The 12101-nt window shown below is 45.5% G+C and overlaps 1 protein-coding gene across 9 annotated transcripts in view; it reads left to right on the top strand.

The window, feature by feature from the left end:
* Positions 1 to 12101, top strand: part of LOC145341093 (transcription factor Dp-2-like) — a 194597-nt gene that overhangs the window by 146812 nt on the left and 35684 nt on the right. For 8 of the 9 annotated variants that reach the window (XM_080185934.1, XM_080185936.1, XM_080185933.1 and 5 more), the window contains one exon: positions 8064 to 8111. The exons of the other annotated variant lie outside the window; for it this stretch is intronic. In XM_080185934.1, the coding sequence (XP_080042060.1) occupies positions 8064 to 8111 (48 nt within the window). The remainder of the gene's footprint in view (positions 1 to 8063; positions 8112 to 12101) is intronic. 9 annotated transcript variants of the gene reach the window in all.

Below are 12101 nucleotides of genomic sequence, written 5' to 3'. Positions count from 1 at the left end.
TTGTTTCTCGATGCAAGCGAGAAAGTGTTCCAGGAGGGAAAAACAGTAAGGAGGCAGGTCTGGGCTGCTTATCGCAAGATCCCGCCCCACTCCCACCCCCCGTCCCCGATCACCTCTCCCGGCAAAGTGTCCACTGAAACGCAAATGCAACTTACCCAGTGAAATGTTTCTAGACTCTTTGTTAATGTTAGCAGTGACAGGGTTGAAGCCTAAATCATCCCGTGTCAGTTCTCTACCTCCAATGAGTGTAGCTGGCTTCACATCACTCTAGTGTTTGTGGCTCCTGACCCGACAAGGAAACAGATCTTTCAACGTGAGGCACACTTATCAGGCGTTCATGGTGTTGCAAAATGAGCCAGTACTTTGCCTTTGAACCAGTGCAACCATGATTAAAAAAAGGAATTTCCTCCTGTAACACGGTCTACTCTACTATTGCCAAATGTAACCACCCGGCCACATGTCAATAACAATGACATAAAGCACACCGAGCTCCCACAAAAGCAATAAGAGAACAAGCAGATTTTTTTTGTGATGTTCTTTGAAGAATAAACGTTGTAAGAAGTCCCACGACACCAGGTTAAAGTCCAACAGCCGCAACATCAGGTTAAAGTCCAACAAGTTAAAGTTAACCTGGTGTTGTGAGACTTCTTCCTGTGTTTACCCCAGACCAGTGCCGACATCATGAATAAATGTTGCCCAGGACACTGGAGAGAACGCCCTTGCTCTTCTTGGCGGAGCAGGCTTGAAGGGCAGAATGGCCTACTCCTGCTTCTACTTTCGATGTTTTGTCAAAAAAGTATGATGCGACTTTTTACAACTGCCTGACCTTGTTTCTGTGAAGCTAATATTAAGTTCACTAGGCTGATACTGGAGATGAGGGGGTTGGCCTATGGAGAGAGACTAAATAGACTGGGTCTGTACTCACTGGAGTTTAGAAAGATGAGGGGGGATCTTATAGAGATTTATAAGATAATGAAGGGGATGGATAGGGTAGAGATAGAGAGATTCTTCCTGCTTAGAAAGGATAGCAGGACTAGAGGGCACAGCCTCAAGGTGGGGCGGGGGGGGTGCAGTTTAGAACGGAGTTGAGGAGGAACTTCTTCACTCAAAGAGTGGTGAATCTCTGGAATTCTCTCCCTGTTGAAGTGATGGAGGCTACCTCGCTAAATATATTTAAGTCACGGGTAGATAGGTTTCTGATAGACAGGGGAATTAAGGGTTATGAGGAGAAAGCGGGTAAGTGGAACTGATCCACTTCCGATCAGCCATGATCTTAGTGATTATTTACCAAACCTCGCTGGATTCCGGGGTAGTGCCGGAAGATTGGAAAACGGCTAATGTTACGCCGCTGTTTAAAAAAGGTAGCAGGCAAAAGGCAGGGAATTATAGGCTGGTTAGTTTAACGTGTGTTGTGGGAAAAATGCTTGAATCCGTCATCAAAGAAATAGCAAGGCACCTTGAGAAGAATGGTTTGATAGAGCAGACGCAGCACGGATTCGTTAAGGGGAAGTTGTGTCTGACAAATTTATTGGAATTCTTTGAGGATGTGACTAGTGCGGTGGACGGTGGGGAACCGGTGGATGTGGTGTTTCTCCATTTTCAGAAGGCGTCTGATAAGTTGCCGCACAAAAGGTTGCTTCAGAAGGTTAGGGGGCATGGAGTTGGGGGTAAGGTGTTAGTGTGGATAGAGGATTGGTTGTCTAGGAGGAGGCAGAGAGTTGGTATCAGTGGGTGCTATTCTGATTGGCGGTTGGTGACTAGTGGAGTGCCGCAGGGATCGGTGCTGGGGCCTCAACTATTTACCATTTATATAGATGATCTGGAGGAAGGGGCTGAGTGTAGGGTGTCAAAATTTGCTGATGACACAAAGATAAGTGGAAAAGCAAATTGTGCGGAGGGTGTGGAAAGTCTGCAGAGGGATCTAGATAGGCTGAGCGAGTGGGCGAGGACCTGGCAGATGGAGTACAATGTTAGCAAGTGTAAGGTTATCCACTTTGGCAGGAATAATAGTAGGAGGGATTACTATTTAAAGGGTGAAAAGCTGCAGCATGCTACGGTGCAGAGGGACCTGGGGGTCCTTGTGCATGAGTTGCAAAAACCCAGTCTGCAGGTGATCAGGAAGGCAAATGGGACGCTGGCCTTTATAGCGAGGGGGATAGAATATAAAAGCAGGGAGGTCTTGCTGCAACTGTACAGGGCACTGGTGAGGCCGCAGCTGGAGTACTGTGTGCAGTTTTGGTTGCCGCACTTGCACAAGGATATTTTGGCCTTGGAAGGAGTGCAGAGGAGGTTCACTAGGCTGATACCGGTGATGAGCGGGTTGGACTATGAAGAGAGGCTGAATAGACAGGGTCTGTACTCGTTGGAGTTTAGAAGGATGAGGGGGGATCTCATAGAGACATATAAGATAATGAAGGGGATGGATAGGGTAGAGGTCGAGAGATTCTTCCCGCTCAGAAAGGACAGCAGGACTAGAGGGCACAGCCTCAAGATAAGGGGGGGCGCAGTTTAGAACGGAGTTGAGGAGGAACTTCTTCACTCAAAGGGTGGCGAATCTCTGAAATTCTCTGCCCGTTGATGTGGCGGAGGCTACCTCGCTAAATGTATTTAAGACACGGGTAGATAGTTTTTTGGTAGGCAAGGGGATTAAGGGTTATGGGGAGAAGGCGGGAAAGTGGAACTGAGCCACGACAGATCAGCCATGATCTTATTGAATGGCGGGGCAGGCTCGAGGAGCTAGATGGCCTACTCCTGCTCCTATTTCTTATGTTCTTAAGTGCATCCTTAATCTTATAAAGAGAGATCTCTTTGAATGCCATTACATCTGTGGAATTGAAATAACTCCTGCATTGATATTGTATGTTTATCAGTTTTCTGCTTTTTGCTTTGCCTCTTCTGAATTTTGCTTTTTTTTAAAACTATGCATTGCAGTGTTCATTGTAATCCAAGCACTTAATGGCCAGCTGTGGTTTCACAGCTGTGCTCAATAGTTTGATATAAGCAAATGCACTTTCAGGCATGGTATGTACCAAGAAAGTTCTAGATTCCAATCCCTAATTTGCGCTGCATGTGTAGATTTCAGTTACTGTGGGTGCCACGGTTTCATTGAATCATAGAATCCTACAGTGCAGAAGCAGGCCAATTAGCCCACTGAGTCTGCACCGACTACAATCCCACCCAGGCCCTAAGTCTTTAACCCCGTGCTTTTACTCTACCTAGTCCGCTGACATTTACGAGCAATTTATGGAATCATGGAATCCTACAGAGCAGAAAGCGGCGACTCGGCCCATCGAGTCTGCACCAACCTCAATCCCACTCAAACCCTATCCCCATACCCATATATATTTATCCACTAATCCCTCTAACCTATGCATTCCGGGACACCAAGGGGCAATTTAGAATGGCCAATCAACCTAACCCGCACATCTTTGGACTGTGGGAGGAAATCGGAGCACCCGGGGGAAACCCACGCAGACATGAGGAGAATGTGCAAACTCCACACAGACAGTGATTCAAGCTGGGATTCGAACCCTGGTCCCTGGAGCTGTGAAGCAGTAATGCTAATCACTGTGCTACTGTGCCGCCCATTTAACATGGCCAGTCCACCTATCCCGCACATCTTTGGGCCATGATTGTTATCTAAGGATGCTGCGGTTTGCTTTTGTGGATGTAGGTTGAGATTAGGACTGGCTGTGCTGTGAGGCTGCCACTTTTCAACCAGCTAGCTCACCAACCATTCCACATAAGGATTCAGAGAGGTAGTGGAGGTTGTGGAGATTGCAGGCACCCTTAGAAGGAACCCAGTGTGCATCAGCATCAGCGAGAGAGAGGGAAGGCCTTGTTTTTTTTTCTGACCAAACATTCGTAGTTATTAGTTAGAATGATGTGGAGTTGCCGGCATTGGACTGCAGTGAGATGTCTCACAACACCAGGCTAACGTCCAACAGGTTTATTTGGTAGCATGAGTTTTCAGAATGCTGCTTTTCCTCTGGTGAGTGGAGAGTTAGGTTCACAAACATGGCATATATGGACAGAGATGCAATTGTAAGATAATGGTTGGAATGCGAGTCTTCACTGGTAATCAAGTCTTCACAGATACAGACAATGTGAGTGGAGAGAGGGGTAATCACAGGTTAAAGAGGTATGAATTGTCTCAAGCCAGGACAATTAGTAGGATTTTGCAAGCCCCATGCCAAATGTTTTTGGGGGGGGGGGTTACATGTAGTGTGACAGGAACCCAAGATCCTGATTGAGGATTAGTTAGAATCACCTGTATAATTGTGCAAAAGTGTTGAAGACCTGGGCTGAAATTCTCCAAACTTGCCAGCGGCTGGGATTTTCCAGTCCCGCTGCAGTGAATGAAGATCTGGCTGAGTGCCAAATCCTCTGTTCTCGCTGGCGACGATAGCGGGGAGCATGAGACCAGGAAATTCCAACCCTGACCAGTATTAGAATCGTAGAGCTTTTTTTGGTTGTAAGTATTTTCAATGCTGGAGAACAGGAGGCTACAGGTTTCATTTTTACGCAGACGCTTGCTTAGCTTGCCTTCCAGAAGCAGCGATGAAGCTCCTTCCTTGATCATCCAGCCCTGTGCTAACACGAGGGGACATAGCTTTAAATTGAGGGGTAATAATTATAGGATGTCAGAGGTAGGTTCTTTACTCAGAGGGTAGTAAGGGCGTGGAATGCCCTGCCTGCGGCAGTTGTGGACTCGCCAACTTTAAGGGCGTTCAAATGGTCAGTGGATAGGCATATGGATGACATTGGAATAGTTTAGGTTAGAGGTTCATTAGGTTTGTTCCACTGGTTGGCGCAACATCGAGGGCTGAAGGGCCTGTACTGTGCTGTAATGTTCTATGTTCTGTGTTCTATGATGTGGGGCTCGAACCCAGAGCTTCAGGCTCAGAGGCAGGGATGCTACCCACTGCGTCACAAGCCTTCCGCAGGCGAGAGGATTGTCCTCTGTGGGAAGATTGAGCAGTAGGGGTCAATATCCACTGGAGTTTAGAAAGATGAGAGGTAATCTCAGTGAAACCTAGAAAATTGTCTGAGGGTGGACAGGGTTGGCTGTTTCCCCAGGATAGAGTCTGGAACCTGGGGGTACAGGATAATGAAGCTACCATTTAGGACTAAGATGAAGAGAAATGTCTTCACTCAGAGGCTTATGATCCTTTAGAATTCGCCACTCCAAGGTCTATGGATGCTTAATTGTTGATTATATTCAAGAATGAGATTGATAGAGTTTTGGACACTAAGGGAATCAATGAATATGGAGATAGTGCAGGTGGGTGGAATTGAGGTGGGAGATATCCCTGAGTTTATTGAATGACAGAGTGGGTTAGAAGGGCTGTGTAGCCTGCCCCTGTTCCTTGCTCTTATATCCTCACTGGAAGAGGTTTATATGGAGCATAAATACTGGCATTGATGTGTTGGGCTGAGTGACTTGTGTTGTAATATACTCTGCAGCCACATCTGGATTCCCGTTAGCCCTGGGTCGCAGTTCCAGCATCCCGCCTACACTCTGAGATAAATTTTAGAATTGTTCTAAGTTGCACAACTGTTGTGGGTTTGGCAGCAAGAGAATTGTATTTTCCAAGGTCCTGTCCAACATGCAAACACTGTAGGATGAAGTCTCTAATTCTCGGCAGCAGAAACGATATCTTAAGGAAGAAATCTCAAGATGCCCCATCTCCCAACATCAGTATTAATTAATGGTGATATTTTAAAATATGAGAATATGTGGGGAAACAACACAGAAATGGAGGAATTAAGGCAAAATACTGTGGATGCTGGAATCCAAAGCAAAAACAGAAATTGCTGGAAAATCTCAGCAGGTCTGACAGCATCTGTGGAGAGAGCATACAGCCCACATTTTGGTTGGAGGATAGAATGGTAGCTTAATTGTGGAACTAGCCTCTGAAGGGGTAATAAAAGCCAAATGACTGCACCCTGTGCTGAACTTTCTATGACTCCCTTCTCTTGCTTTTCATAGAATCCCTACACTGCAGAAGAAGGCCGTTCAGCCCATCGAGTCTGCCCCGACCACAATCCCACCCAGACCCTATTTCTGCAACCCCACACATTTACCCTGCTAATCCCCCTAACGCTAGGGCCAATTTAGCATGGCAACCCCCCTAACCCGCACATCTTTGGACTGTGGGGGGGGAAACCGGAGCACCTGGAGGAAACCCACATGGACACAGGGAGAATGTGTAAATTCTGCACAGACAGACACCCGAGGCTGGAATTGAACCCGGGTCCCCAGCGCTGTGAGGCAGCAGCGCTAACCACTGTGATGCCCACATTTTACTTTAGTTAAGAAAAAAATTTGAAGTTAGTTAGCTTCCACTAATTTACATAATTTGTAAACTGCAGACGGTAATAGATCTCGGTGTCTCGATTTGAGAGTTTGCAGCACTTCCGAATCCTCGTGAAATTCAAACAGCACAAAACTGGGAAGTAAGAAACGTGAGGGCAAATAGAACTGGGTTTCTTGGCCTCAGTGGCACAGTGGTTAGCACTGCTGCCTCAAAACGCCAGAGGCCCGGGTTCCATTCCTGGCTTGGGTCACTGTCTGTGCAGGGTCTGCACGTTCTCCCCATGTCTGCCTGGGTTTCCTCCGGGTGCTCCGGTTTCCTCCCACAGTCCATAACACGGGCTGGTTAAATATGTTGGCCGTGCTAAATTCTCCCTCGGTGTACTCGAACAGGCGCCGGAGTGTGGCGACTAGGGGAGTTTCACAGTAACTTCATTGCAGTGTTAATGTAAGCTTGTTTGTGACACAAGTAAACTTTACAAACTAAACAAAATCATCTCTGGGCGACAGTTTGATATTCCTGAACTAAGGAGGAAGACCAAAGAACAAAGACAAGTACAGCACAGGAACAGGCCCTTCGGCCCTCCAAGCCTGTCCCGATCATGATGCCCGAACTAAACTGAAAAAAACCTTCTGCGCTTACTTGGTCCATATCCCTCTACTCCCTTTCTATTCATGTACCCATCCAGGCACATGTTGCTAATGTGTCTGCTTCTCCTCTGGCAGCGCGTTCCAGGGACCTGCCACCATCTGCATAAAAAACATCCCCCGCACATCTCCATTAAAATTTCCCCCTGTCACCTTGAACTTGTGCCCCCTTGTAATTGACACTTGCACCCTGGGAAAAAACTTCTGACGTTTTTTTATAGCACCCCCACAGTGCAGAAGGAGGCCGTTTGGCCCGTCAAATCTGCACCATCAACAATCCCACCCCAGGCCCTGTCCCCACAACCCCACACATTTACCCCACTAATCCCTCTACCCTTACACATCCCAGGACACTAAGGGGCCAATCAACCTAACACGCACATCTTTGGACTGTGGGGGGGGGAAGCAGGGCACCCGGAGGAAACCCACGGAGAGAATGTGCAAACTCCACGCAGACAGTGACCCAGACCGGGAATCGAACCCAGCTCCCTGGAGCTGTGAGGAGCAGTGCTAACCACTGTGCCACGGTGCCACCCCAACCGCTGTGCCACCGTGCTGCCCAACCTGTATTCAACCTGTCTGTGCCTCTCACAATTTTGTAGGCTTTGATCAGGTCTCCCTTCGGCCTCCATCTTTCCAGTGAAAACAAACCTAGTTCATACAGTCATCAGTGGCTGTCCTTGATTCCCATTGCTAGCTTCCTAAGACCATAAATGATTGTAAAGAGAGTTGTTGTAATTCACTGGAATTAATATGCAATGAATAAAATACGCTTTAATACTTCCCTTGACATTTTTGGGTGATTCCTTTTTTTTTCCCCACATTTAGTCTGTAGCAACATCTCCCCAAAATAGTAAATGTAAAGTGGATTAATTTAATTTAAAATGCTATAACTAGTCACGCAATTCTGGGATTTCTTGTGTGTAAGTAAACATTTATGGAAACTAAAAATTCTTGCCTGCTGCACTGTATGAACCCAGTTGAAACAGCTTCTATTTTTAGTGTACCATGGAGTTTTACAGGCTATTTATATACATTCTATTACAAAAGCTATCCCTTTTTCCTTAAATTTCGAATTGGCTTTTTTTTTCCCTTGCAGGAGCAGAAAGCGCACCAATGAATATATTGAATCTGATTTTTCAGACAAGTAAGTACCTCTTAGCCTTTTCAATAAACTCTCCTGGCGATCATTTCCCCGTTTTAGTTGAAAAATTATGTAAACCTTCCTTTTTGCGGGGCATCGCAGTCTTTTCAGGCGTAAGAGTGCCTTGTCTGTTTTGATTTATTTTCCATGACTAAAAATAGCTCTCCTTTCAGAGGGCTGTAACCTTGTTGCACATGAATGCTAGAATAACTGTCGTAGAGCAAGTCTCCAGAGAATAGGGCATCTGCACTTTTCCTTTGCGCAGACTCTGCTGGCTTTCATTGCAGGAGGCTTTCCTGCAAAAATAAGCTGCGGCTCCCATGTGTACGTGGGAAGCTTGTCCATAGTTAGACTGTAAAGCTATCGAAAGCATTTGCTATGATTTGTCTTCAGTCTGAGATTTTTACACATGTGGATGCATGCTTGTATGTGTTTCCTTCACGTGTAAACGTTTTAATGTCCATAACAAGTGATAACGTCAGCAATTAAATTTAATATTAACAGCTGCTCCTCTACGTGTGTTTGTATAATTATTTTTAAATATGATTGGAAGAAAGTTTGTTTGTGTTACTGATATGGTCATTAATTAATTAATGTAGCCGGATATGAAAGGTTTATAAGATGAGCGATAACAGTGGTTAGCACTGCTGCCTCCCAGCTCCAGGGATCGGGTTCGATTCCCGGCTTGGGTCACTGTCTGTGCGGAGTTTGCATATTCTCCTTGTGTCTGCATGGGTTTCCTCCGCGTGCTCTGGTTTCCTCCCACAGTCCATAGATGTGTGGGTTAGGTCGATTGGCCGTGCTAAATTGCCCCTTAAGTGTCAAAGGCAACTAGCTAGGATAAATGCATGGGGTTTTGGGGATAGGGTCTGGGTGGGATTGTGGTTGGTGCAGACTCGTTGGGCCAAATAGCCTCCATCTGCACTGTAGGACTCTATGGTTCTATTTTTATTTGTGTGTGGGATGATTTGAGGAAAGCTGTATTTAACAGATTTGTTATTTCTTTTGTCGTAAGCCATTCTTGTTTCAGGCAGCACCACTAACCGATGGTAGTTTTATTTCAGTGCATCTTTTGCGCATTGTATTTCTGTAAGTTAGTAATTTTCAGTTCAATTTCTTTCATAAATGTAAAACTGTAACTCACATCCTCTGTAATCAATGCATGTGGATTTTGTTATTTGTATTTCAGTCATTGCAGGCCAGTTGTTTTCCAGCTTGTTCTGTTTGCAAACCTGCTTATTCGGGTTTTAATGCTCCAACATTGTGAAGCACAGTGAAGATTTCTGAGCTATCTGTGGTGGCATAGTAGACAGTGAAGAAGATTATCTGGAATTGCAATGGGATCTTGAGCAATTGGGCCAGTGGACTGACGAATGGCAGATGGAATTTAATTTAGATAAATGTGAGGTGATGCATTTTGGTTGATCAAACCAGGGCAGGACTTACTCAGTTAGTGGTAGGACGTTGGGGAGAGTTATAGAGTAAAAAGACCTAGGGGTACATATTCATAGCTCATTGAAAGTGGAGTCACAGGTGGACAGAGTGGTGAAGAAGGCATTTGGCATGCTTGGTTTCTTTGGTCAGAACATTGAATGCAGGAGTTGGAATGCCTTGTTGAAGTTGTACAAGACATTGGTAAGGCCACACTTGGAATACTGTGGACACTTCTTGTCACCCTGTTACAGAAAGGATATTATTAAACTAGGAGTGCAAAAAAGATTTACCAGGATGCTACTGGGACTTGAGTTATAAGGAGAGGCTGAATAGACTGAGACTTTTTCCCTGGAGCGTAGGAGGCTGAGGGGTGATCTTACAGAGGTCTATAAAATAATGAGGGGCACAGATCAGCTAGATAGTCAACATCTTTTCCCAAAGGTGGGGGAGTCTAAAACTAGAGGGCACGGGTTTAAGATGAGAGGGGAGAGATACAAAAGGGTCCAGAGGGGCAATTGTTTCACTCAGAGGATGCTGAATGTCTGGAACAAGCTGCCAGAGGTAGCAGTAGAGGCGGGTACTATTTTGTCTTTTAAAAAGCATTTAGACAGTTACAAAGGCAGGATGGGTATCGAGGGATATCGGCCAAATGCGGGCAGTTGGGACTAGCTTAATGGTTAAAAAAAAGGAAGCATGAATAAGTTGGGCCAAAGGGCCTGTTTCCATGCTGTAAACTTTATTAACACATCCTAAATATTTACAGAGATCCATCAATTCTGTGACATGCTGTAGCCTTTAAAATAAAACAGCTGTTTTGTTTTAATAGATTTGGTTCAACACCAGCAATGCAGCATTCAACATCCTAGCAGCCAACTCAGCAGACAATATGGTTAGCGTGCACTCGCAGACTTGATTCCTGAAACATATAACTTACTCATAGTCACAAACTGGGAGCCAAATTGCTGTAAAAAGTGTTCATTTATGGTATGAAAATGAGAACCAAATGAACCTCTTTTGGTTCTGTTTACTCAGAATGTAAGCATGATTTGGAGATAAATTTGCAATGCTAACATTTGCTGAAAGATAATGTGGGGAGGCAGCGGCACAGTGGAATTCTCACTGGACTGGCAATCCAGAGACCCAAGTAATGCTCTGGGGACCCGGGTTCGAATCCCATCACGGCAGATGGTGAAATTTGAATTCATTAGAAGTCTGGAATTAAAGTCTGTGATGACCATGAAATGATTGTTGATTGTCGGAAAAACCCATCTGGTTCACTGATGTCCTTTAGGGAAGGAAATCTGCCATCCTTACCTGGCCTGGCCTACATGTGACTTCAGAGACACAGCAATGTGGTTGGCTCTCAAATGTTAAGGATGGGCAATAAATTCTGGGTCCAGCCAGCGACGCCCACATTCTGTAAAAATGAATAAAACAGATTTTGTTCACTGGGTTCCTCTTTTAATATTTCCGTTTTTATGTATTTTAGCCGCAGAAGCTTGTTTTAAACCCCTTTTTCCTCCTGTGGAGAAGCTGCAAGAGGTGAATGGGCATAGACTGGTTGCACATATTATTCTGGACAGGGCTTGGGACCTGTGCCAGGGCCAGGATCTGAGGTGGGTGGAAGCTAAGAGTAGCTCCATTGGCCACTGTGCCATTTCCCCAGGAACTTTAGGAACTCCATCCTGTCATTTTTGCAGAGGCAGGATGTGGAGTGGGGGAGAGGGACTGGGATTTTCCTGCAGGAACCCGATGGTATTGTACATCTGGCCAGGATGAACAGGAGGTAGCCCTGCCTACCCAGTCTGGGAAGAAAGAAGCATTTTGACAGGACAAGGCTACCCACTTATAACACACAGGGGAAAGCTTTGGATAAGAGAAAATTATCCACTCTTGTCTGCCAATAATGACTGATGTTTTAAAGAAATTTTCAAATGCACTTCAAGTGCAAATAATACCATAAACTTGGTAACAAGTTAGACAAACTTCTAACCGATTTCCTAAAGAAAGCAAGGGGCCATTCCATCATTCTGCGCCAGTGAGAGTGCTGTAAAATGACCCTTGGGCAGTAGATCCATAATTCATGGTATTGCTGAGGGCTGTACAAATCCATGGCAGCACTAATGATGTATAACTGTAACCAACATTAAAAAAGGCAAGTGACTCCACCTTCACAATAGATAACTCTCAACCAAAATAGGTGGAATAAACAAGCTGGTCTCCCCAGTTCACTTGGTAAGTAAAGTAACTTCAATATTCGAAGAGGTGGGTAAATTCCTGCACAAAGCACCCTCAATATTCAGACAACAGCCATTATATTTCCGATCAATGGGATGCTGGCCTTCATAGCGAGGGGGATTGAATATAAAAGCAGGGAGGTCTTGCTGCAACTGTACAGGGCACTGGTGAGGCCGCAGCTGGAGCACTGTGTGCAGTTTTGGTCGCCGTACTTGCGCAAGGATATTTTGGCCTTGGAGGGAGTGCAGAGGAGGTTCACTAGGCTGATACCGGAGATGAGGGGGTTGGACTATGAAGAGAGGCTGAATAGACTGGGTCTGT

The sequence above is a fragment of the Carcharhinus amblyrhynchos genome, chromosome 3 (assembly GCF_965287045.1).
Source record: "Carcharhinus amblyrhynchos chromosome 3, sCarAmb.v2.hapA, whole genome shotgun sequence".
Taxonomy (NCBI): Eukaryota; Metazoa; Chordata; class Chondrichthyes; order Carcharhiniformes; family Carcharhinidae; genus Carcharhinus; species Carcharhinus amblyrhynchos.
Note: the sequence above shows the minus strand (reverse complement) of the source record. Positions and strands in the feature narration are given on the sequence as shown.